The sequence below is a fragment of the Natator depressus genome, chromosome 19 (genome assembly GCF_965152275.1).
Source record: "Natator depressus isolate rNatDep1 chromosome 19, rNatDep2.hap1, whole genome shotgun sequence".
Lineage (NCBI taxonomy): Eukaryota > Metazoa > Chordata > Testudines > Cheloniidae > Natator > Natator depressus.
The window spans coordinates 16,842,670-16,868,292 of record NC_134252.1 but is presented as its reverse complement, the minus strand read 5'-3'; the positions used below and the strand labels follow the sequence as shown (position 1 = coordinate 16,868,292).

At 43.2% G+C, this 25,623-nt stretch overlaps 1 protein-coding gene across 6 annotated transcripts in view; it reads left to right on the top strand.

The window, feature by feature from the left end:
* HIVEP3 (HIVEP zinc finger 3) overlaps positions 1-25,623 on the top strand; it is a 399,183-nt gene that overhangs the window by 309,943 nt on the left and 63,617 nt on the right. For all 6 annotated transcript variants that reach the window (XM_074934666.1, XM_074934663.1, XM_074934664.1 and 3 more), the window contains one exon: positions 2,537-2,682. In XM_074934666.1, coding sequence (XP_074790767.1) covers positions 2,537-2,682 — 146 coding nt within the window. The remainder of the gene's footprint in view (positions 1-2,536; positions 2,683-25,623) is intronic.

The following is a 25,623-nucleotide window of genomic DNA, read 5'->3' as shown; positions in this document are numbered from 1 at the left end:
TCATGATGAAAGGTGCTGTGTATGTGTAAAATATGTTTTTAAGTTTACTGTGTTCAGCTGGGACACACTAAATTGGGATGGCTGCTTTATTGATGTGTCTTCTGAGAAAATGGCTTACCTTAGTTTATATTAGTAACTGCTGCTTAAATGGGATAGTATTAGCACAAATCGTATTTAATTCAATGGAGGAAAAAAAGTGATTTTTAATCAAATGTTCAGTAGGAGTGAAATTCTAAAGCCTGCTCATTTACATGTTATTGAGAAAGATTCCCAGGGACAGTTTCCTGGCTACCCAGGAAGTTGTGGTCAACAATAGCTGGGTTCCAATTGCCTCAGTCACGGGGCTGAAAGTTCAGGCTTCAGTCTGCACCTTTGTAATTATTTTCCTTAAAAATCCTCTTTATATAACTATACATTGTCAGGTAATACAATAGAAAAGTTAATATAAACCATAGTCTTTAATACAATGGGACATACAGTCAGTTACTAGTAAGCTGTAGTACATTGCATACGGTGTTCAGACTTGGCTTGATTTTTCAGTCTCAGGGAGATTTACCAAGCTGGTGAAGTTTGAAGCAAGAGTAGACTGCTCTGCAAATAGCTTCATGACTAACTAAACTGCTTAGTGAGCATGCACACTTTCTAAGTGATGTGCAATAATAGTAAAATAGCAACTGTATAATTTATTTTACATCTGTCTAGGGCCTTCCATCTGTCCATTTATATCTTGCCCTTTCAAAAACATTGATATATTAAGCCTAATGCTACATTTGTGATGGCATATATTATTACTGTTCTTTTACAAATGGTGAAACTGGGACATAGAAAAAGTTAAGGTGAAAACTTGCAGAAAAGTTTCATTAACTTTGGATGTTCAAATCATGACATCTGAAGTTTGATTTTCAAAGGTGCTGATCATCTGTGTTCCCACTGACTTCATTAGGTTCTCAGCACCCTAAGTGTACGTCTACACAGCAAAAAAATCCCCGCAGCTGTGAGTCCCAGAGCATGGGTTAACTGACTTGGGCTCCTACAGCCCATGCTCTTGGGCTGAAAATAGTAATGTAGACATTTGGGCTTGGGCTGGATCCTGGGCTCTGAGACCCTCGGCTTTCAGAACCTAGGCACCAGCCCAAGCCCGAATATGTACATTGCTATTTTTAGCCCCACAGCATGGGCCCTAGGAGCCCAAGTCAGTTGACCGAGGCTCTGAAACTTAGTGCTGTGGGGATTTTTTTGCTGAGTAGATGTAGGCTGAGTGTCTCAAGCTGGACTCACAAAATTAGTGGACAATTTTGAAAACTTTGGCCTAAGTGATTTGCCAAGTGTCATATCACTTCTCTGTGGTAGATCTTCCTTCCTCTGTCTAGTAATCCGATGGTAGTTTGCAATAACATACCATAGTGAAACTTCTCACAAGCCACCCCCAACCTTCCCCCAAGAAGTAAACTATTGGTCATCTGGGACACAGTTTAATGCTATGGATGATACATTGAGCATGAAATGGCAATATCCACAAAATGAAGTCACTCTGTGCTGCTGTGTACACAGAGTAAATGTAGTTCAGGTGAAAGCTAACTTGCCTTGCACTTTCTAACCTTTGTGGATAATATGAAAGAAAATGTTTTGTTAACTCATAACTTTGTCATGTCACCAAAATGTAATGTCACGCAGAGCTCCTTGAAGTAGCATAACGAGGTCCAGATGCAGAGTCTTGCTCTTCTTAGAACAGATTGAGTCACATAGCATAGAACTAAGGTTTAAATCTGCATGGTGTAAACATAAGGATTTACAGTCCCGCTAAATGGCATGTCACTGTGTGACTGTCTTTATGCTTGGGTGTATGACAAAGCAAAGGGCCTCATGCTTAGCAGTGGGAAGAAGAGAAAACTTCACTTTTAGAATCTCTCGGGGGAGAAGGAGAAACAGTTTTTGTTGGCATTATATTTGTGGCGGTGGGGGTGCCAAGCCCTTGGCTAGCTTTGTTCTTCTTGAAAGGAAGTCACCCAAGAGCTTTCAGTAACCATCGGTTCATACAAAGTTTAGAGGTCTCCTGGTTTCTATTCCTGACTGCCACTGACTCACTGAGTGACCCTGGACAAGACACTTCACCTGTCTATGCCTCAGTTTTCAGATTTGTGAAATGAAGATAACTGTATAGACCCACCTTACAAGAGGGATGTAATTCTTAAATATTTGTTAATAATTATTGTTTTTATAATAAAATATGTAAATTGTTGTTAATTTACATGGTACTTTAACACATTCCCCACCCTTAAAAGTTCAGTCTAAATAAGACATATCAAACAGAGGACAAGATCCAGAATTTGAGAGCATATTTGAAAATGTAAGTCATAGATACTAGGTACAATCATCATAGTCAGCACCACATGTGGTAGGTTGCCTTCTCTACAGACTAACACGGCTGCTACTCTGAAACTTCTCTATCTGAGGGAACCCAGTGTATATGGTCTGTGTGTTTGTTAGAGCCATTTGAAATGTAACAAATGATTGTTTTGCTCTTTTGGGGAGATAGGTTCATTTGCCTTCACTCCTTTCCAATGAAGGTCGAAAAGATTTAACTAGAGCTGAGAAGGAAGAGGATAAAAGAGGCAAATCAGAAGAAGAGGCTCCCATTTCCAAAAGAGGGGAGCCAGCCAGGATCAAGATCTTTGAAGGCGGGTAAGTATCTCATTTTGTTTTCAGACTTTTATTACAGCTTGTTGCATAAGAGCTATCAGTAAAAACAAAGTCAAGTCAGTAAAGGTGTCTGGTGGATATCAGCAGGGGATGGCCAGGTATAGATCGACATGAGCAGTTCCCTTTTATTTTTCTACAGCCACCTTAAACCAAACACCCTTGAGATTTATATATAATTCAGGCTAGATTCAGTTTCTTTCCTGAGTTGGTCTTCAAGTTAGCAAGCACTTCATTAGCACTGCTCTGCAGGTGGTTCAGTTGAGACAGCTGAAGAGTGCAGATATTTCCTGCAGCTGTCTCTGTTGGAGGAGATGATGGATTGCAGTGGAGATGACACCATATTTCCTAGTTCTTTTCAGAGTCTTCAGATCAAAATAAAGTTCTTGTTAGTTGTTTTACCTGTATGATGAAGGAATTGGAATGATCTTTTCTGATGCTGGGGTTTTTTTGCTGGGGAGTTGAAAGGATAGATTGCATAGGCTTAGCAAACTGGTCAATTGACTAGTCAAATAATGTCAGTTGACCACTTATTTATTTGGCCATCATGAAATATTGTCAAATATTCCAAGAATGTCCTGATAGAGGCAGCAGCCTACCTTTTGGATGGTGTCATTCTTTAATTTTTTTAGAACTTCATTGTTTTGTATTTTTCTGAGTTAAAGTACCTTGGTTAAGTAACTTATTTTTTGTAATTAGGCATAAGAATCCAATGCTAAGCCTACTGCCGACCATAATGTCTTGCTCTTTTTTGTTACTGTTGTTACTGTACTAATAAATTAATGCTTTAAAATATTTGACCATTTTTTACATTATTTCGTAATATTTGACTGGCCAATTGACCAATTGTTTTTACACAAGTCAAATGCTCAACAGTAGGAATGCTTTATATATGTTTGTTTGGGCTCCCTCCCAACTCTCTGATTTAGCTACCAATGTAGTTCCAACCAAAAGCTCTAAATTTGCTCTATAATCTGTTCTTACTTCATGGTAATTCATTACACTCTCTTGCACTCGCTTAATATTTCTGGTTATGTTTTGAAAAATAAAAATCAGTTAACAAGTAGTACATCAACGGGATACAATTAAGAATCCTACGTCCTATGTATTTCAAAGGGGAAAAAAAACTTTCAGAAGCTTGTAGCAGGATAGGTCAGTCCTGCTGGGAGATGGTGAGTCCTCTTGGTTTTGTCTGGTTGGAAAAGACTTTGTTGTGTCAGGGGTGTGGATCAAAATATGTAAACCAAAAGAGGGCTTAATGAAAGTCTACCATTAGGTTCAGTTCAAGCAATCCCTCTCTTGCTTAAATGTATGCCATCAAATTTACAAGTCAACTCAGCTTGCATAGATGTAGGCAATGGCATTGAGAGGTAGATCCATGCAGAGAAGTATAGAAGAGCAAACAAATAATAACATCTCATCTTGAACTCTGTGGCTAGCAACTCAGTGTTTATTAATTAGCACCCTTCAGAATAAGTGAGTTCCCAGGATTTAGAAGGCAGGCTAGGGGACGGGAGCAAAGCCACACGTGGAAGACACTGTGCAAATACTCTTGTTTAGGCATGGTGGTGTTACTTCTGCGTAGCGAATGAATTTCGCATGGACAAATGATCTTGAATTTTATTGTCTTTAAACACATGAAGCACCTCCATTACTGGTTCCTCTTGGAACTAGGAATCTCAAAGGGAAACTTATATTCTGGGAGTTAGATACCTTGTCATCTGTGATCAAGCAGAAGGACAATCTGATGTGGCTGAAATTCATCCTACTTTACACAGATCAGCACAGGAGTCTCTCTCCCAGAGTGACCCATTTTAAGAGAATTCTGCTCTAAACAGTAGGGAAATGAACTGTAGGTGTCCCACTCAGGGCTTAATTGAAAGACCTATGTTCCCCAATACTGAGCGAAATCCAGTCTCATAACCACATTTTTAAAAACTTTACATTCTTTAAAAAACAAAACAAAGTAACTCTTTTTAACATGCTCTGTGTAACATAACATCAATGAATGTATTACTCATCCTGAAATAACCTTACGTTTTATTTCAAAACAGCAGTACAATTGACCCAAAAAAGCCATACTTCTGTATATAGAAGAGAAGATGACAGCTGCTTACTCCCAAGCATAATCACTGATGCAGCACATCAGAAATGGGTGCTAAAATATTACCTCCAAATTATAGAGTAAAGGCTCCGCTCAGAGCTCTGATTGTCAGCACGGGGAAAGTGGTTCACCGGAGATACTGTGGGGACACTCAGTGGTCAATGTCTTATCATACCAATGCAGCTGTTGATATGGAACGAATTAGCCCCTAACACACTTTACGTTCTTGCTTGGCAAAGTGACTCTTCTCAGGACACTTTCTACCATGAAGTGACCAGCCTTCAGAGGGTTCCACAGGGACTTCAGTACTATATAAGTGGTTTCACACACAGTCTGCTGGGATTATTTTTCAGAATTTGGTTACCCACTCCCCCAAAGAAGTTATCTCACTGTGTTCTTTTCAAAGGGACAATACCCTCTTTCCCTTATTTTCCCCTTCGTCTCTTTGCCTCACCCTGGTCCTATAGTATTGGCCAGACCCATCCTACTAACCAACAATGGTTGGTCACAGATCTTTTGGGAGCTTTTTAATGCTTCTTGTGGGTCAACCGGAGAGAGTCACTGCAAAGCAAATCAAGATGCTGCTCCCACAAAAGCTGAGCTTGTTGCATCTCTCTCACTCCAGCTCCCTCTTTGTCTCTCTCCGGCTCTTTCTTTCTTCAGACTCCTCTCTCATTCTCACTGCTGCTGTCAGCACTCGCCTCCCTCCATACTGCTATTGCTCTTTGGCTTCACCATTCAACTTCTTCCCACGACTTCTTCCCATTTACAATGCTGCCTCCCAGCTGCTGCCCAGCCTGCTAACTAGAATCTTATTGCTTGGCTAGTGAACAGGGGAATAAGAGCTATACCTCAAGATTTCCATTCACCTATTAGCCAATCTTAAAGTACAAGAGTGATGAACTAAACAAACCTTACAGTGAATCTGTGAGAGTCTACAGACCCCACGTTTGACAGTCCGACTTGCCCCAGTGTCACTCACTGTAAAACATGTAGTGTTGTAGCCATACTTTACAATGTCTCTCTGGCAGTTCTGAGAGGCTGATGGCTGGTTTTGTTGCATTTTACCTCCAGGGGACTTTTTAACAGAGATGGTCCCAAACTGGAGCTCCAAATCCAAATGCTCTTGAACTTCAGAGAAGTTCTGGTTCAGAACCCAAGTTTTGTTGATGCTGAACATTGCCCTGAAGGTTTCATTCATGACTGTATTCAAAATCCAAAGTTAAGGGACAGAAATGTTCCCCTCTGGATCACAGCAGCATGGTGGTGACCAAAAAGTGGACTGTGTGAAATGTTTTAGGTCTCGGGCCCATCCCCTAATAAGTAGCTCTTCATATCACCACAAGGCCATTAATTGGACCCCTGTTGGCTGCCTCAGAAGACAAGATAAGAACTAAGTGAGCCACAGAGTCTGTGCTATGACAGTGATTTTTAAATGAACCTAAGGGAGCAAATCGGCCAACTCCCATTGAATTTTACTGGGATTTAGGCATCTAACTTCCTTAGGCTCCTTTGAAATCTCAGCCTATGCTTTTCACCATGTCAGGGTTCAGGTCTATTTGGGAGTATGAGTGAAACTTGTCTGGTTCTGTCTGTACTTTACCTGGAGCTGAACAAAGGACTTGTCCCCAGAGCTGTCAATCAGAACTTTCAAACCAGAACTAATTCCACTTCAGAGAACAAACCCCTAAACTGAAACCCATTTGGCCAGTAGTTTCAGCTGCTGGATTTCACTCTTAATGCTGAAAATTCTTAAGAATTTATAGGTTTCAGAGTGGTAGCCGTGTTAGTCTGTATCAGCAAAAAGAACGAGGAGTCCTTGTGGCACCTTAGAGACTAACAAATTTATTAAATAAATTTATTAATACATTTATTAGTCTCTAAGGTGTCACGAGTACTCCTCATTCGTTTTAAGAATTTATATACAGCCATGAATCTGCAATTGCACCAAACTTTCACCCAGCATACACAAACCTATCCTATGAAGGGTCTTACTGTACAACAACTGGTGTCATTCATTTTTCTGAGATCAGAGACTGCCACTGTGTGTATTTAGCTCTCTTAATACAGTGTCTCTCAAGTGGCCATTGCATGAAAAGGCCATGCCACAGCTGATACTTCTTGCAGAGATAATAAAAACACCCGCATGGTGTTTGACTGAGGGACACGGAAGTGATTTGGAACAATGAAAATGATCTTTAAAGGTCTAGTGGATCAATGCTAGTTTGGGAGCAGTGTCATGATTCCTCAGTGATTCTGTATCATCTTCATCAATACACTTCAGTATTTCACAGGTGTTGTCCCCATTTTGAAATCTTATATCATGAAATTGTACATTGATATTGACTAGGTTTGAAAGAGGGGAGTCTGTCATGATAGGAGAAACCTGGCCTGCTTACTATGCATTAGTGTTTCCAAGATGAAATCTAATATTCTGGGGAGTAGTTACAGTCAATATATGTTCTACTGTTTCATGGCCAACCCCTCTGTGCTTTCACAATACTGCATCTATTTGTTCATTGCACCGGTTGATTGCAGTGGGGAAGATAATGCTCAGATCTAAGCTGGTTAGTCACTGATAGCTGTCACTTATGCTTCTACAAGACTATCGCGTACAACTGGTACTTTATAAAAGGGGAAGGCAGAAGTGCATTCTCCAGAAAGCAGACACAAATGGGCTGGCTCGTCTGTTGTTGTTAATGGTAAAACTTTATTTTTCTTTGTAGGAGAAGATCATGGGCTGAATTCTCCTCTCACTCACGCCTCTTTTAAAACAGTAAATCTCCACTGTAGTTACTCCAGATTTACACCAGCACATGTGTGTAACTCCACCAGTTTAACCAGATTCTAGTCTCATTTACTCTGGTTTTACACCAGTGTAATTTCATTGACTTCAGATGAATTGCTTCTGATTTACACTGGTATGAGTGAAAGAAGAATCACCCTCATCACATTTCATTTTTGCACATCTTTGGTTGTAAGGGCAATGTTGTCTGGGTTCATTTTGCATTAGAGACTTGTTGTGGTTGATTTGGGGGGAGTCAGAGCAGCATTCAGGCCCTTGCTAGGATCACTCTTCTTCTTGTTCTAATTTCTTCATCCAGCCTCTTTAGTAAAACTTCACCACTGATGGCTGTAGTGTCATCAACCCTAAAGTCCTTTGAATCAAGGTTATGATTTCCAGCTAAAAACACCATCCCACTCCCTTGAACAGACTAAATGTCTAATCGAAAGAATTGAAAACCCACTGCCTTGTCTTTCTAGTACAATGCAAATCATTAGAGGACTAGATGAGATTCAAACTTGTTGCTCCCCAGAAATTCCCAGGGTTGAACTGCAAGATACTCTGCCTTTGCAGTGCTGTTTTCCAGACCCCATGCTGCAAACTTGTAGATGGGATTGTAATTAAAGTGGTTCACACATCTGCCTAACCCAGCCTGCTTGGTCAGAGAAAGTTTTCCTTCAGTCTAGGGCAGTGGTTCTCAAACTTTATTTTTTGTGGACCACTTGAAAATTGCTGAGGGTCTCAGCGGATCACGTAATGATCTTTCCAAATGTTGTTTGTACCATTAGCTAACTATTGTAAAGCACTTTGGATAAAAGCACTATATTAAAAAAAACTTAATAATTAATGGTTTTTTGTTCTACAAATAAAAGCACACAACTCATATTTTAATATCAGTAATCTTACCATTCGAATGCGATGGATGTGCCCTATCTTCCCCGCTGCAGCAGCCCCCAAGCTGAGGCTGGGAAGGAGGGGGCTCTCTTTCTTGCCACAGCAGCCACAGAGCTGGGGCTGGGAAGGAGGGGGGTCTCTCCCCGGCAGCCGCAGCCCTGGAGCTGGGGAAAGTCGTCTTTCTCTGGCTGCTGCAGCCCTGCATATCCCAAATTCCCCCACCCCCTCTTCTCACCCCACTGCCCCCTCCCACCTACCTCCTATTCCCCCCAAGGTCACCACCTCACCTTACATGTGCGTCTTCTCCAAGGTCCAGGCACCTAATTAGTGGAGCCATGCCTGCGCGGCTCCACTAATTGGGGGGTGGCCCTTAGTTCTTGTGTGTGCGGCCGCCCAGGCCCACACCTTAGAGGGAACTATCCGCGGATCACCTGAATGGAGCTCGCAGACTACTGGGGGTCCACAGACCACAGTTTGAGAACCTTTGGTCTAGGGGAAATGTAGAAGCCTTGGGGCTGTTTTCTCAGACTTCAACATCACTCCTAATTAATGGATACATTTTAAAAAAATCTTTTTTGGAGCATGTTAGCTGCCTTCAACTGCTTTTTCCCCTGTGATTTCTCACCTTGGTGGACAACCTGGAATCTGTGGTTGGCTTCTCCTTGGTGATCTCATCCCCTTTCTATGACAGGCTGCGGAAGCTGCAGTTCCAGACACTGGCTGACACTCCTCATGGAAAATCCCTGGCACAACAGTGCAAATGTTTCCCTAACCCAGAGAAACTCTCTTCTTTAAACACACACAGTTTCGCAATGTGCAACTCCACACGGAACCCAATTCACTAGGTTTCCTTTGCTACTTAGGTGAGCTCAAGGAATTCACCTGTTTTATTTTTAAAGTAATTTTTCCCAGAGACATAGGCTTGAGCACATAATGAGCCATGTATCAGCTAAGGAGGACTCTGACGTGGCTGACGTCAGCATAAGACAGAGAAATTTTATTGCGGCGGGGGGGATTAATATCTGCATGAGAGAGAATGTTGCTAATTCTCATTCCTTCCTCTGCAAACCTGCTCAGTCTCTCATACACACCACTTCTCCGCACAGCTTTGTGGTGAGGTTCTGCACGTCTCTGAAGCGCTTATAGTGTTAAATGTTAATGTGTTTGTCGTGCATACACTCTCTGCAATTACAGCTTGAGGAATTCCTATTGTAATATTTTGCTTTTCAAAGATTAAATGAAGTGGCTTCCCTAACTCTCACTAATGTGGGGCACTTCACAAGGGAAGGGAGCGGTTCCTGCGACCAGAGAGCTCAACAGAGCATCATGGTAGCTTTCCAGTTAGGCCAAAATGATCAGTGTCATTAATTTGGGGTGCCTCCAGTTGTTGAGGGCTGGACCCCTGATTTTCAGAGATGCAGAGCTGCACAGCTTTGAAATTGTGGAAACATAGCACCTGTGAAAACCAGGCCCCAGGTGTTTCAGGGTGGCATGTAAGACAGCTGGTGCACAGATATGAACCCTGCTTGGTTGAAACCAGAAGCCTGTGGTGCGTTTGCCCCTTAAGGAGAGAAAAGGGAAAATGTGGTGGGGCAGGACTTGGACCCAAGTCTCTGAAATCTGGAAAATTTCTGTCTCTTGAGCATTTACTTTAAAATGTGGGGAGCGGGGGCACTTTGATCTTTGGAGCCACAAGGGGCGAGAGTTTCAAACCTATGTAGGGGACATCGTTGCACAATCCCTACTGGGCTCCACTGGGGAAGTGCCTCAAAACACCCATGGCAGATGTGAAAGCCCCCAGCCATTACGGGTAAGTGGTTTTTCTTGCGGGGGGGGGGGGGTTGGGTTTTGGTTTTATTCCTAATTTCAAAAAATTAGATCAGTCCAAAGTGTTGGAACCTCTGCAAGAGCCGTAGCACAGCCTCCACTTCTCTGTCGCAAGAATTCTCCCATCCCCCCCTTTTTAACCAATGAGCTGACGTTTGGGTGTATTCTCAAGACTCATAGTGCCCAGACCCGCCCCGATGAATAATGGTGGGATGGAGGGTGAAGAGCTGTGTGCTACATTTCGTGGTAGGAGACAAAACATTCTTACTCAGACACATTCAGAAATAAGGCCTCTTCTGAGCACCATAAATTTACACTATGCTTTACAGAATATAAGCAAGGCATGTTCTCTGCTCAAAGAGCTTCCAGTCCAGACAAGACAAGACACTGGGCAGCGGTTCTGGCGAGGGGAGAGTCTGAGTTACTAATGCTGAGAAGAATGGAGGCAGGATTGTTGCAAGAAGTAGATTTGCATGTGGTGAGAGAAGGCGCTTGGTGGATGAATTCAGGAAGACTCTTCTAGGAATAGGAGTCAGCCTGGTAGAAGGCAGGAAGTAAAGTGCAAGAGGAAAAGGAAGATGAGAGATCCAGAAGGGAGGACGGATACAGAGAAATAAGAGAAGAGCTGTGACATGTTTGGAAACCAGCTCTGCACATCTCAGTGTATGTCTGTTTGTTGTAAATAGCTGGCTGGATTTGTCAGATGAGAATTACTTTGTCTTGGAGAGCTAACAGTTTCCCTTTCCAGTAAGAGCGTGGGATAGCTCTAGCTGGAACACAATGCTGCGTACCAAACCTGCCACTCAACAGATGGTGTCTGCATGCCACGAGCGCTTCTGTAAGAAGTAACCTCAGGTTATTAGCTTTTAAAATAGGTTATTAATATCTGATGGCAGTAAATTCATTGCGTGTTTCCATACTCTGAAGTGCTGTAATTTTCTGTCAGAGCTCGGAGCTGGAATGAAGTCTGCATTTTCCTTGCATTAGTGACATGCCCAGTCATTCTGTGAGTGGATGCCGTTATAAACAGCTGGGAATTTACAGTTTTCAGTAGGCTTCTTATCATCAAAGCAGGTGGATGCCCAAGTACACATGTGTGCATGCGTACACACATACACAGAAGTGTCATTCATGATTTGAGTGCTGTGATACCTGACACTTCCTCCATCTTCTCCTCCGGGGCTGAGACTGAATAATGTCCTCATGTGCTGGTGGCTGACAGTGCCAAGGCAGGTTTCCTTCAATACCACCTGTGTTTTCACTGAGCAGTTCCTGCACATGCATATTCTAGAGACAGTGCACTCTAGTGGTTAGAACAGATAACTAGGAATTGGGAATCTTGGATTCTGCCCAAGACACACTGTGACCTTGGGAAGTCACTTTCCCCTCTGAACTTCAATTTCCTTGTCTGTAAAATGAGGGTGATAATGCTTACCTACGTCAGACAGGGGTTGTGAGGCTTCATTCTTTAATGTCTTTGAAAGGGCTTAATGTTCTTTGATGAAGACTGTTAGTGTTTTCCCCCTCTTTTCTGCTCTGAATATCCACTCACTTAACTTGTCAAATTGGATTCACTCTGCTGTGTATTCCTGTTTCCCCAGGAAATTAGACAAATGCAGAAGAATTTAGACTGGGTTATTGTCTGATTATTATTATTTTTTTTTAACGCAGTAACAATGTCTCCGTTGTACAGTCAGTCTGCCTGCCTGCCACATCCTCTCTGGCAAAAACTTCAAAGTGCAGCTCACTGTTAATTTTCCACAGGCATCTATTGAGAAATATTATGTACTGTTTCCTGCCCAACCTGGTGAGAGAAGCTCACCTTCTCTGCAGCGATTTCTCTCCTCCTGAGCGGTGACTCTGACCCAGTCACTTCAGCAGTCTATACTGGCTGCTTCTGGGAATTTCCTGGTGGTGGCACAGGAGGCTAAGCAGTAGTCTGTCTAAAAAGGGCAGTCCATGGAGGGTCACACTCAGCTCCTCATGAGATTTTGCCTTTTAGAGGCCCCATAAAAGTGAGCTTTGGGTTAAAATTAGGGGAAATAAAAGACTGAACTGGCCATGAGTATTGAGCCAGAGGGGGAGCCCCCACGTCATTGTTCAGGTACTATGGATGGATGGAGCCAGTAAGCTGCATTGCTGACAGCTCTGCTGTTCCCGATCAGGGGATGAAGAGAGGGCTTGGGCTCTGGGGCTGTCAGTCACCTGTCTCCAGCGCTAAGTTAATTAAATTAATTAAAACAATCCAAATAAAATGTGTGCGTATGTTGTTCCAGTTACTCAGTGTGTGTTTATGGTAACACCCCCTAGGGTACTAGTGCAGTCCACATGATAAGAAGGAGCAGACCCTCCCCATGTGCTCACAGATGAAGACAGAGAGATCGCCAAGGAGACAGAGATGAGGGAGAGTAGGACAACAACATACTTCTTTCCTTTCTTCTCATGTAATATACGGGTCAGCTCAGTTCACTATAAGCAGCATGGCAGAGAGGGTCTTCAAAGGAGGCCCCAAAATGGAGAAGAGAGAGGCCTTGCACAAAGGTCACACCAGGCCTGCGGGGTCAGCATGAAAGTAGGCATGCAAGTGTTTGTGTGAGGAGCTGCCAACCGGGCAGTTGAGTGGGCATATTGGCAGAGCATCAGGGCACAATGTGAAGTGAGGTGAGTCTGGGTAAATAGAAAGGCATAGTTAAATCCGAAGCAATAGAAGATGTGGAACCAGTGGAAGGATTCACAGTGGGGAGTGACATGATCAGAACGACAGGGAGAGATGATGACTTTCTGCACCCCAGCGTCTCCCGCCACAGTTCTGGATGCCTGAGCTGCTCGCCTCTCCCTGAAGCTCACGGAGGCGGATCAGTTTTTGTGTCTCAGCACCTGCTTGCTGACAGATTGTGCCTCCACAGCAGCAGACAGTGGTGGCTTCCTTTGCTTCTGCCCTTCCTCCTCCTATTTTAACTTTTCTGCCCAGTTTTCTTGGCAGTGGGGAGCAGTGTTCTCCCTCCTCAGCATTCCTCCTGCCCCCTGAGATGGTTAACCCTATGGGTGTTTATCCCTGCCTGAGCCTGCTGCAGCATCTCCCTACCGGCTCCTCTGCCCCTTACAGCCTTGGCAGAGCAGCCAAGAAAGCACCGGGTCAAATCCAAGTGCTGCTCTATGTGTGAGGCAGCCTTCCCAGGTTCGGCAGATGGCAAGTTGTGCCCAGCCTGCACCCAGCTTCCATCTTTAACTCTGCTAGCTCTTGGGGCTCTGAGTCAGACAGGCACGTGGGGTCCCCTACCCACCAAGGCAGGTGCGATTCCTGACTTTAAAAACCTCAAAGGAAGGAGATTCCACCACCTCCCTAGGTAACCCATTCCAGTGCTTCACCACCCTCCTAGTGAAAAAGTTTTTCCTAATATCCAACCTAAACCTTCCCCACTGCAACTTGAGACCATTACTCCTTGTTCTGTCATCTGCTACCACTGAGAACAGTCTAGAGCCATCCTCTTTGGAACCCCCTTTAAGGTAGTTGAAAGCAGCTATCAAATCTCCCCTCATTCTTCTCTTTTGCAGACTAAACAATCCCAGTTCCTTCAGCCTCTCCTCATAAATCATGTGTTCCAGACCCCTAATCATTTTTGTTGCCCTCTGCTGGACGCTTTCCAATTTTTTCACATCCTTCTTGTAGCGTGGGGCCCAAAACTGGACACAGTACTCCAGATGAGGCCTCATCAATGTCAAATAGAGGGGACCGATCACGTCCCTCAATCTGCTGGCAATGCCCCTACTTATACAGCCCAAAATGCCGTTAGCCTCCTTGGCAACAAGGGCACACTGTTGACTCATATCCAGCTTCTCATCCACTGTAACCCCTAGGTCCTTTTCTGCAGAACTGCTGCCTAGCCATTCGGTCCCTAGTCTGTAGCGGTGCATTGGATTCTTCCATCCTAAGTGCAGGACTCTGCACTTGTCCTTGTTGAACCTCATCAGATTTCTTTTGGCCCAATCCTCCAATTTGTCTAGGGCCCTCTGTATCCTATGCCTACCCTCCAGCATATCTACCATTCCTCCCAGTTTAGTGTCATCTGCAAACTTGCTGAGGGTGCAATCCACACCATCCTCCAGATCATTTATGAAGATCTTGAACAAAACCGGCCCCAGGACCGACCCTTGGGGCACTCCACTTGATACCGGCTGCCAACTAGACATGGAGCCATTGATCACTACCCGTTGAGCCCGACAATCTAGCCAGCTTTCTATCCACCTTATAGTGCATTCATCCAGCCCATACTTCTTTAACTTGCTGACAAGAATACTGTGGGAGACCGTGTCAAAAGCTTTGCTAAAGTCAAGGAACAACACGTCCACTGCTTTCCCTTCATCCACAGAGCCAGTTATCTCATCATAGAAGGCAATTAGATTAGTCAGGCATGACTTGCCCTTGGTGAATCCATGCTGACTGTTCCTGATCACTTTCCTCTCGTGTAAGTGCTTCAGAATTGATTCCTTGAGGACCTGCTCCATGATTTTTCCAGGGACTGAGGTGAGGCTGACTGGCCTGTAGTTCCCAGGATCCTCCTCCTTCCCTTTTTTAAAGATGGGCACTACATTAGCCTTTTTCCAGTTGTCCGGGACCTCCCCCAATCGCCATGAGTTTTCAAAGATAATGGCCAATGGCTCTGCAATCACATCCGCCAACTCCTTTAGCACTCTCGGATGCAGCGCATCTGGCCCCATGGACTTGTGCTCGTCCAGCTTTTCTAAATAGTCCCGAACCACTTCTTTCTCCACAGAGGACTGGTCACCTCCTTCCCATGCTGTGCCACCCAGTGCAGTAGTCTGGGAGCTGACCTTGTTCTCCGGGTTCTACTCCATCTTCATAGTACAGAAGTACACAGGGGGTATCAGAGCCATTCTTAACTTCAAAAGGCTCAGTAGAATATGAAAATGAGGTTTTGGATAGACACCCTGACTTCTACAGTGTCATTGCTGTCCTCGGGGAACTTCTTGACTTCAGTAGATGTAGCAGACGCATATCTCCCTATCCCCATCAGACTGTGCTGTCGGAGACTTCTGAGGTTCGCCTCCAGTAGGAAATGTTATCAGTACTGAATACTCATGTTCGACCTGTCCTCGGGCCCGAGGGTTTTTCCAAAGATGTTGACAGTGATAATCAGACGGAGGTAGCAGGGAATTTACCTGTGCCCCTTCCTGGATGACATCCTGTTCAGAGCTCCATTTTGATCAGCTGCACACAGGGCCATGTCTCAGATGTTAAATTTCCTCAGGCACATGGCTTCATCATCAATGCCAAGAAGAATTCTCTGGTGCCATCCAGGAATTTATTTTCTGGAGGTCTACCATAGGACTATGCCTCCAACTGCTAGGAGTCCTGGTGTCATGCATAGGGATGACTCCATGGCACAATCACACAGCAGAAGCCTTCAAGCTTTCATACCAAAGGTTTGGGACCACGCCCTGATACACATGAAAGATCAAGTACGGGTTCCAGCACAGATATTCAACTTCTTACAATGGTGGTCAATCCATTACAATGTCTGCAAAGGCATCCCAAGCTGCCTTCCATATACTTTAACCCTCACAACCAATGCTAGCCTGAAGGGCTGGGGAGCTTACTTGGAGACCCAAACATGCCAGGGACTTAGGAGGAAACGGCTCACAGCAGAAATCTCAGATACCACAGTGAGGAGTGCTGGCTGGCTAAATAGACTCATAGACTTAAAGGCCAGAAGGGACCGTCATGATCTAGTTCAAAGGTTCCCCAACTTTTCTTACTATGTACCCCCTTCCAGATCTACCAGTGTACCCCTACCAGAATACAGGTTTTATATTTTAATCCTTTTAATGCCCAAGCATTGTACAAAATGTACAAATTATAGTACACATACACACAATAATACAATACTACAATAATAATAGTACATCTCATTTACGGTTTTAGTTTTAATGTACATTTACTTTTGACCAACTTAAACAATGACTTAATAGTACCACTCACCATTAATGTGACAATGAGGTTGTTTGTTCGTGCACAGGCACATAACGTTTGGAATGATAGGTGATGGTTTTGAGTCATAAGTTGTTTTCTATACAAAGGTGCTGATGATACTTCGATTACATTCCAGTGAAATATGAAAATCCATTTTCACACAGGTAAGTTGTAGCAAACGGCATCAAAACCTGGACAGCCCTTTCTGACAATTCAGGAGACTCTGCTCGCATTTGGATTCAAAACTCAGCCAGCTCAACTTTTGTTTCAGAGTAGCAGCCGGGTTAGTCTGTATTCGCAAAAAGAAAAGGAGTACTTGTGGCACCTTAGAGACTAACAAATTTATTTGAGCATAAGCTTTCGTGAGCTACAGCTCACTTCATCGGGTGCATTCAGCCTGAATTCAGGACTGAATGCATCCGATGAAGTGAGCTGTAGCTCACGAAAGCTTATGCTCAACTTTTGTTGGAACTCAATCTTGATTCTGCCATCAGTTGAGATGTCCCAGGAGATTTTCTTGTTCTTTTATTGACAAATCTTGTGGTGTGGGAACTGCAGAAAAATTTGTGAAAGTGTAGCGGACCCATTGAGGGAAAGTACTACGAAAGTGTTTGCGTTTCCTATTGAGGGAAAGTACTACGTAACTGCCTCGCCAGTTGCTTGATGTCACCTTTAACACTGTCCTGCAACTGTAGTTCATTCGTTGTCAGAAATTCATGCATGTTTGGGAAAATTTCAGTGTTCTTTTCCTCCACACAGTGAGCCCAGAATTCCAGCTTTTTTATCATTGACTCAGTTTTCTTCTGGACATTGAAGATGGTTGCATTCTACTCTCAGGGACTTTAGCAGACGTAATTAACTGGATTGTGTCCTTTGTACGGTGCAGAGCAGTTCAGGAGAAGTGAACAGCTGATGTCTGTGCTGCTTGTATAGGTTTATTTACTAATTTTGCCAGGAAAGACACATTGAGATTCCATAAGCTTTTCTTCAAAAGGGGTTCAGCCAAGATAGCGATAGTCTGAAATGTGCAGTTCAGCTGTCTCTTTTTCTGATGTTGAAATGACTGCAAAATACTTTTTTTTTAAAGGAGCGGTAGATGCAAAGTGAATTAGTGGGAACACAACATATAAGTAAGAGTGATCAATAAGATGCCCCAATTGTCTTTAACTTAAATGGACTGACCCTTAATACAAATTAGTGAATTACCATACAGAAAATGGAATATCAAAATCTCCAAGATTTTACCTAGTTTTTTAGCTTCTACTGTGACAAGGTCGGGCCAGATGGCTATAGGAGAGTAATAGAAGGCAGATATATTAGCCCCAGGCTAAGTAGGTCCCTTTTCCCTGAGTAAGGTAACTCAGGAACCTTCTGCAGACAATTAAGACAGGCTGATTAGAACACCTGCAGCCAATCAAGAACCTGCTAGAATCAATTAAGGCAGGCTAATCAGGGCACCTGGGTTTTAAAAAGGAGCTCACTTCAGTTTGTGGTGTGTGTGTGAGGAGCTGGGAGCAAGAGGCACTTGGAGCTGAGAGTGAGAACGCGGACTGTTGGAGGACTGAGGTGTACAAGCATTATCAGATACCAGGAGGAAAGTCCTATGGTGAGGATAAAGAAGGTGTTGGGAGGAGGCCATGGGGAAGTAGCCCAGGGAGTTGTAGCTGTCGCACAGCTGTCCCAGGAGGCACTCTAGACAGCTGCATTCCACAGGCCCTGGGCTGGAACCCGGAGTAGAGGGCGGGCCCGGGTTCCCCCCAAATCTTCCCAACTCCTGGTCAGACACAGGAGGAGTCGACCTGGACTGTGGGTTCAGAAAAACGGCCACGCTGAGGGCTGCTGTGAAGCTCCAAGGCGAGCAAATCTGCCAATAAGCACAAGACCCACCAAGGTAGAGCAGGAACTTTGTCACAGTACCTAATTAGCATTAAAAAAAAACCAGACAAACAAATGCTTAAAATTGATGCTCTCTCTTAAAAAGAAAAGGTCCCTCACAAATTTTTCCTCCCAACACCATGAAAATGGAAGATGCTGCTAAGTATACACGTGTTTGTTATTTATCATTTGTTAAGGACTGACAGTATGCATGGTGCTGTGTGCAACAAAGATAAAAGCTAGCTCTGCCCGAAGAGTTTATAGTCTACAAGACTGACATGGATGAGGCAAGAGGAGACCCAGAGGTGTTAACTTAGAATAGTGAATTTCTTTTACTGTTGCAGATTAGTGTTTGTGGGCCTTGAAACACTTGAAGGAGTAAGTTTTCAGGAGGGATTGGAATTGGAAGAGGAGTGGAAAATGTCTGGAATGTTCTGATCTTAGAGAACCAATCGGGCTGCAAGGTAAAAGGAACAGAGAGAGAGGAGAGAGCGAGAGAGAACAAAGGGCTGTTTTGAGGCAATTATCAATGGAGTAAAGGAGGCTATGGGAGAATAGGACAAGTAATGAGATCCAAGCTGTTGGTGGAGCATGATTGCACAGCACCTTGAAGGTGAGCACAGGAAAATTATAATTGATACAGTACATTGGTACTGCACTGAAAAATGTAGAGTACACATTCATCCATTGATCATGTGCTTCATTGACTACTCGGAAAGCATTTGATACCGTCTGACATGAGTGTCTTTGGAGGATACTGGCAGACATGGGCAGTGGTGCTAGAACCAGAGGTGCTGGGGGTGCTCCCGCACCCCCTGGCTTGAAGTAGTAATAACAAACACCAGATATGTGGTTTCCATCATCAGCACCCCCACTATAAAAATTGTTCCAGTACCCGTAGACATGGAGATTCCAAAGCTTCTCATTGAACTCATTGCAAGTCACTGCCACCAACAACAGACCATGGTGTAAACAGCAGTAGGTGACAGTGAGTGGTTTTCCACTGGGCAGGGTATGAAACAAGAGTGTATTTTGTCCCCAAACCTCTTTAACATATATGCAGAATTCGTTCTGAGACAAGCCTTGGAAGGTTTTGACAAAGTGGAAGGAGCTAGGCTCTCCATTGATGGACACCTCTTCATCGACCTCAGATATGCTGCTGATGAAACGCTCTTTTCTGGAACCATTGATGCAGTGCAACAAAAGTTGGTGTCTGTAAGAACAGGGAGTGAGTCCTATGGACTATTCCTGAATTCAACAAAAAGAGTGACTAAAACAGGATACAAGTGGACATCACAACAGACAAGCTGTTAATTATCTGGGATCATACATATGCAACCAAGGAGGCTGTTCCAAAGGAATCAGAAGATGACTAGGGATAACTCACTCCGCTATGCCTCTCTTAAGAAAGCATAGATCTCGAAATGTACAAAGGGCAACTGGTGAAATGCCTAATATTTTCCATAGTGATTTATGGATGTGAATTTTGAGAAGTTAATGTGGCTGATAAGAAAAAAAATAAGCATTTGAAATGTGCTGCTGACGAACACTCTTGCATATCTCCTGGACAGAAAAAAAGATGAATACTTATATTAGAAATATTATTGAAGAGAAGTAGACCCTGATGTTGAAAACCAACAAACACAGACTTATGTACGTTTGTCACATTCGGTGTAGAGACAGAAAAAACCTTGAGAAATTTATTTTGGAAGGAATGGTGGGGAGTCATCATATTAGGGGACAACCAGCAAGGAGTTGGATGGGTGGTGTGCGGCAGGTCACTGGAAGATCAGCTGCAGAGTGCTTGAAGTTAGCAGTGGATCATGATGGCTTTAGAAAATTGTTACGATGTCACTAATATTCAAACACAGATAAATGGATTTACTTACTCACTTAATGTGAATAAGGGGAGGCCAGTAGATGGATTCAGAGAGAAAAGAAGTCTGATCAGGTGTGGCAGATCATTTTAGCAGCTATGTTTTGCAGGAAATGAAGGAGAGAAATGTGGGAATTCTGGGGAGGGAGAGGTTGCAATAATTGAGGTGGGAGATGACTAGACCTTGGACTAGCATTTTAGCTGTAAGAACAGAAAATAAGTGTGTGTGTTTTGATATAGTATGGAGGAAGAAGTGGCAGGAGAAGTGACAGCCTGAATGTGAAGGGAAAAGGAGAATGAGGAGTCAAAGATGACCTCAGTGATGGTGTGTTCATAGTAATGGCAACCAAACATACACCTACAATTGCTGAGTTAATGGGGCATGCGAGTGTATATGTATTTCCTATTCCGTACAAGTCCTCAGCTTTGTAAGAATAAACGTTCTTTCCAGTTTAATAAAAACTAATAGACTAGTTGGATATTCTCCCTTGTCAGGTCTTCCAAAGCTACAAATGTAAAAGAAGCCTTATTAAATACTTAAGTATGTCTATGATCACTCAGGCTGTCTTCTTACATTTCTAGATTCACAGACTCGATAGATTGTGTCTTATTCTGAGTCTATTCAGTAGGAGCCAAGTGTCTGGAATGACAAGCTCTTCATGTTTGCAGACTGCTTCATGGGCTTGTGGCAAACATCGGGATTATAGGCTTTTCACGTTATTGATTCAATGAAATGATCTCTACGGTCAATTCAGCAGAAAATTTTAGAAGGCAAATGTCTTTACCAGGTTTATTTAGGATTAGCCAACTCCTAACATCTGCACACCTTGGCAGCCTGTTCTATATAGAAGTAATTTATAGGAACTCTTTAATAGATTCTGAGTACTGTGCAATCAGTTAGAAACCTGACATCCAACTAGACAGTCCCAGACCCAACCGGCTGTTACTCAATCCATAGTCCAGTAGATTCTCTGGTAAATAGGAAAAAGAGGACTTTGAAAATGTAATTGTGAACTGGATTTTGTGGGACCTCTTCGTCTAGCCTTTTGTCTTTATAAGAATGGAAAAATTACAGATGAAATGACCCATCTGTTCTCCAGGCAAATGTTAACATGATTAAAAAAACAATCAATCTTTAAAATCTGATACTTGATTTTAGAATCTGTAAAATGTTAAAGAAAATTGGAGAGCTCCAGTGATGAGATGTGATGTGAAATTCTGGGGAACAATCCTGCATTGCTGAGGCAGTAGGAGACTGCGATAAAATTTTCAAACATATGTAATTTAGGAGCCTAAGTACCATTTACAGAAATTGGTTTAGGCACTTAGGAGCCGAAATCCAATAGAAAGTCAATGAAACTTTGGCTCCTAAGTCATTTCAGTGCTTTTGAAAATGCTCCACATTTTGGTTAGTTCCCTTCCTGGTAGAGGCACTCGTGTACTCCCGTGGCAGAACATGGGACATGAACGTGCTAATTGCAATGAGGAGGGCGAAGAGCAGATTGACTGAACAGTTACAGGCAACTCCATTACTTCCCGAAGGAGCAAGAACTGAGAGAGCCAGGAATCTACTGAATTTTTTATTTATTTTTTTAAACTTCAAACTTTGGGAAATACTCTGGATACGGATTAACTTTCTATTTTCAATATTCCTCGTGTTGCCCATTCTTAAAATGGAGGCTCTGAGAAATGTTTTCATTTACTACATCTTACTGCTCTTCCATAGCTTTCTGTAGAAATTCTTCTCAATAGATGACAACCCGTATTCCTACATTTTTTATTCAAACTGCTAATAAACTTAGACTTTTGTGAGGTGTTTGACTTAGTACTACATGTTTCAGAGTAACAGCCGTGTTAGTCTGTATTCGCAAAAGGAAAAGGAGGACTTGTGGCACCTTAGAGACTAACCAATTTATTTGAGCATAAGCTTTCGTGAGCTACAGCTCACTTCATCGGATGCATACTGTGGAAACTGCAGAAGACATTATATACACAGAGACCATGAAACAATACCTCCTCCCACCCCACTCTCCTGCTGGAAATGGCCCAACTTGATGATCACTTTAGATAAGCTATTACTAGCAGGAGAGTGGGGTGGGAGGAGGTATTGTTTCATGGTCTCTGTGTATATAATGTCTTCTGCAGTTTCCACAGTATGCATCCGATGAAGTGAGCTGTAGCTCACGAAAGCTCATGCTCAAATAAATTGGTTAGTCTCTAAGGTGCCACAAGTACTCCTTTTCTTAGTACTACATGACATTCTGATTCAGAAATTAGCACTATACATTATCAACACAGCATGTGATAAATGGATTAAGAACTAGCCAATTAATAGATCTCAAAAAGTACTGAACAATGGGGAGCCTTCATCAAACGGGGATGTTGCGTAGTGGGGCTCCCAACACTATTCAATATTTTTATCAATGATGTGGAAGTAAATCTAAAATCACTGCTGATAAAATTTGTGGATGACATAAAGTTTGTTGGAGTGGTAAATGATGACAGGACAGTCATAGAGAGTGATCTGGATCACTTGGTAACCTGGGACCATTCAAGCAAATTGCATTTGAAGACCACCAAATGCAAAGTTATATACCTAGGAAAAAGGAATGCAGGCCAAACCTTCAGTAGTGGGAGGGGAAGGAGGCTGTATCCTGGAAAGCAGCATCTCTGAGAAGGATTTAGGAGTCAAAGTGGATCTTTGTGATCTATGGCAAAAAGGAGTAATGTGATCCTTGGATGTATTTAATGGGGAGTAGAGAGGTAATTTTACCTCTGTATATGGCGTTGGTGAGACCAATACTGGAATATGGTGTCCAGTTCTGGTTTCTGCTTTTCAAAAAGCTTGTTGAAAAATTGGAGAGGGTACAGAAAAGAGCCACAAAAATTATTCAAGGACTGGGGAGAATGCCTTACAGTGAGAGACTTAAAGAAATCCATTTGTTTATCTTATCATAAAGAAGATTGAGAAATGACAGTGTATAAGTACCTTCATGGGGAGAAAATAGTGGGTACTAAAGGGCTCTGTAGCAGAGAAAAACAGAACAAAAACCTGTAAGATGAAGACAGTCCAATCAAATTAGAAATTAGGCACAAATTTTTAACAGTGAGAATGGAACAAACTGCCAAGGGAAGTAGTGGATTCTTCATTTCTTGAGGACTTCAAATCCAGACTGAATGCATTTCTGGAACATACACTTTAGCCAAACAAAAGTTATGCTTCAGTCAAATACAAGTTATAAGCGCTCATTACAGGGATAACTGGGTGAAATATAATGGCCAGTGATATATAGAAGGTCAGACTAGATGGTTTCTTCTGGCTTAAAACTCTATGAATCTGCTCTGAGGGGATTATTGTTCCTCTTTCCTCAGCAATGGAAAGATGCCACGTTCACAGGGTTGTGCTGAAGACTGGATGTTTCTACAGTGACCTCAAGAGATCCCGTGCTCACTGTCTATGAGAAATCTTTACCCGTTAGGAGGATCTTGCATCATGTTCTAAAATGGATCACTCTGTGTTAGTCTAATTTACCCTGGTGTCTCATTCCACAGACAAACTCTCAGCTGAGACTTGCCTCATCCTGAATTTGGTTAGCTGCATGGTGCTCTGGCACAGATGTTTGGTGGGTCATGGATGGAGATGCAGTCACTGATGGAGCTGGGTCATTTGATGGCTTTGAACATCAAGTCAAACAAAGGCCTTGAATTGGCAGAGAAAGTGGCCTGGGAGGCAATAGAGGGATCAAAGCACAGCAGTGGGATTGCAGTGGTCTGTCCTACTGAGGACATGGGTTATCCAGCTGGAGGTTCTGCATTAGTTTCACCTTTGACGGCAGATACAGTGAAATACATTAATCGGGACTGGAGATGACAGACACATGGATAATTGTGCCCAGGATTGTATCGTAGAGGGTAAAGTATCCACGAATAAAGCATTCTTACCGCTCTCGTGCCCTGATCGTTCAGGGTTAGTGATACGTTCAGAAGGACCATGAGACTTTGTGCCACTTTCACAAACTGGCAGCAGGAGTGGGAGTTCATCAGGGTTTAGTGGAAGGTTGGAGGCCAGTGCCCTGGCTAGTTCATCTAATCTTATAGGCAGGTTCTGGAAAGGCAGCACATAACTGTGTGTGCAAATGCATAATTCTGCACATGGTGGCTTAGTTTTGTGAGTATGTCACAGGGTGGGTCTCCCTTACCCTGGATTCCTTGGTGCAAACACTCCTCACACATTTCTTTGGCAAGTTCAACACCATGTGCTTTATTTACAATGTGCAATACCAGTACAAATTCCGCACAGCACAAGGCTCTTACCTTCTCCCTTGGCACAGTGGGAGAGGGATGAGAGAGATCACCTCCCTGAGATCCTGGGCTTCTGTGGCCCTTCTTCCAGTCTACCCCTCTTCCCTTTCCTGTCTCTCCTTTAGCTGTCCTCCGCCGATGAGCTGAGCCACATTATTAATTGTTCAATCCTTAACCAATTATCACCATAATTTGCCCCATGAGGGGATGCTTACCAAGTGTCCAGAGTGGTGAGTCAGCTGTTGTCTGCTCATACCGCTATCACAGGGTACAAACGGAGGTCTATGAATGTAACAGGTACAGCTACTAACTTTCCAGGTGGAGCTTGGGTGCCGTCCTCTCAAAATTTTACTCAGGGCATGGTCCTAAAAACTGCCCAACTACATAGAGAATCTGTGGGCAAATATTTTGCTGTAAATTACCCAGTTTCCATATACTCTTCTGATTGGCTTTTTCTGATATGATTGACCTGCTTTGTGTGACTTTTGGCTTGGTTAACAGCACAGGAGCTGAGAGTTCAAAGCACAGATCTTTCTTGCAGATGTTCAGATCAGTTAAACCAGTGGTTTCCAATGTTTGTGAATTTCTTGCCATCCTTATTTAAACAAACTATTTAATGGCTGGGATCATGTGGTTTTTCAAGGTTGCAAGAGACTGAGCACTTATGCCTCTCTTCTGAGGTTCAGCTGTATTGATTCCAAGCCCTTAGAAGGCTTGAGAGGGACTTCCAAGCCCTGGATTATTTGGAAAGTCATTTGGCCACAAGATGCCAGAGCTGCCCATATCCATAACTTGGTTTGCATAAAAGAATCTTCCCTTAAACCTTTGCCTAAAATGTGAATTGAACCAGGGCTGTCAGTGCTAAAAACACAGGCCTCTACCCAGCTGTAGGAGAGCTGCTTTAGTGGTAAGAAATTAGCAGGCTGTATGGTTGTTAGCATTAGCCATTAGCGGGAGACAGACACAATCACCTGCACTAGTGACTGTTTTGGGTACCATGATGGCAGGGGCATTAGAAATAAAGTAGTTAGGAAGCTGGAAAAAAGAAACAAAAGTGGAGCTTCATATGCATAATTCAGTGGTGTGGTTTCTCTTGCCAGATGCAATGCGGTTGGTTGGAAAGAGCATGTCAGATTTTACCCAAGATTTGTGAAGGGATAAAGGTGGTTGGGGAGGAGGGGGAATGTGTTCTGACTAGTGTCTCACTGATGAACTCCATTTCCTCAATACTGGAGCGGATATTAGTGGTTTTATGCTCACCTTTACCATTG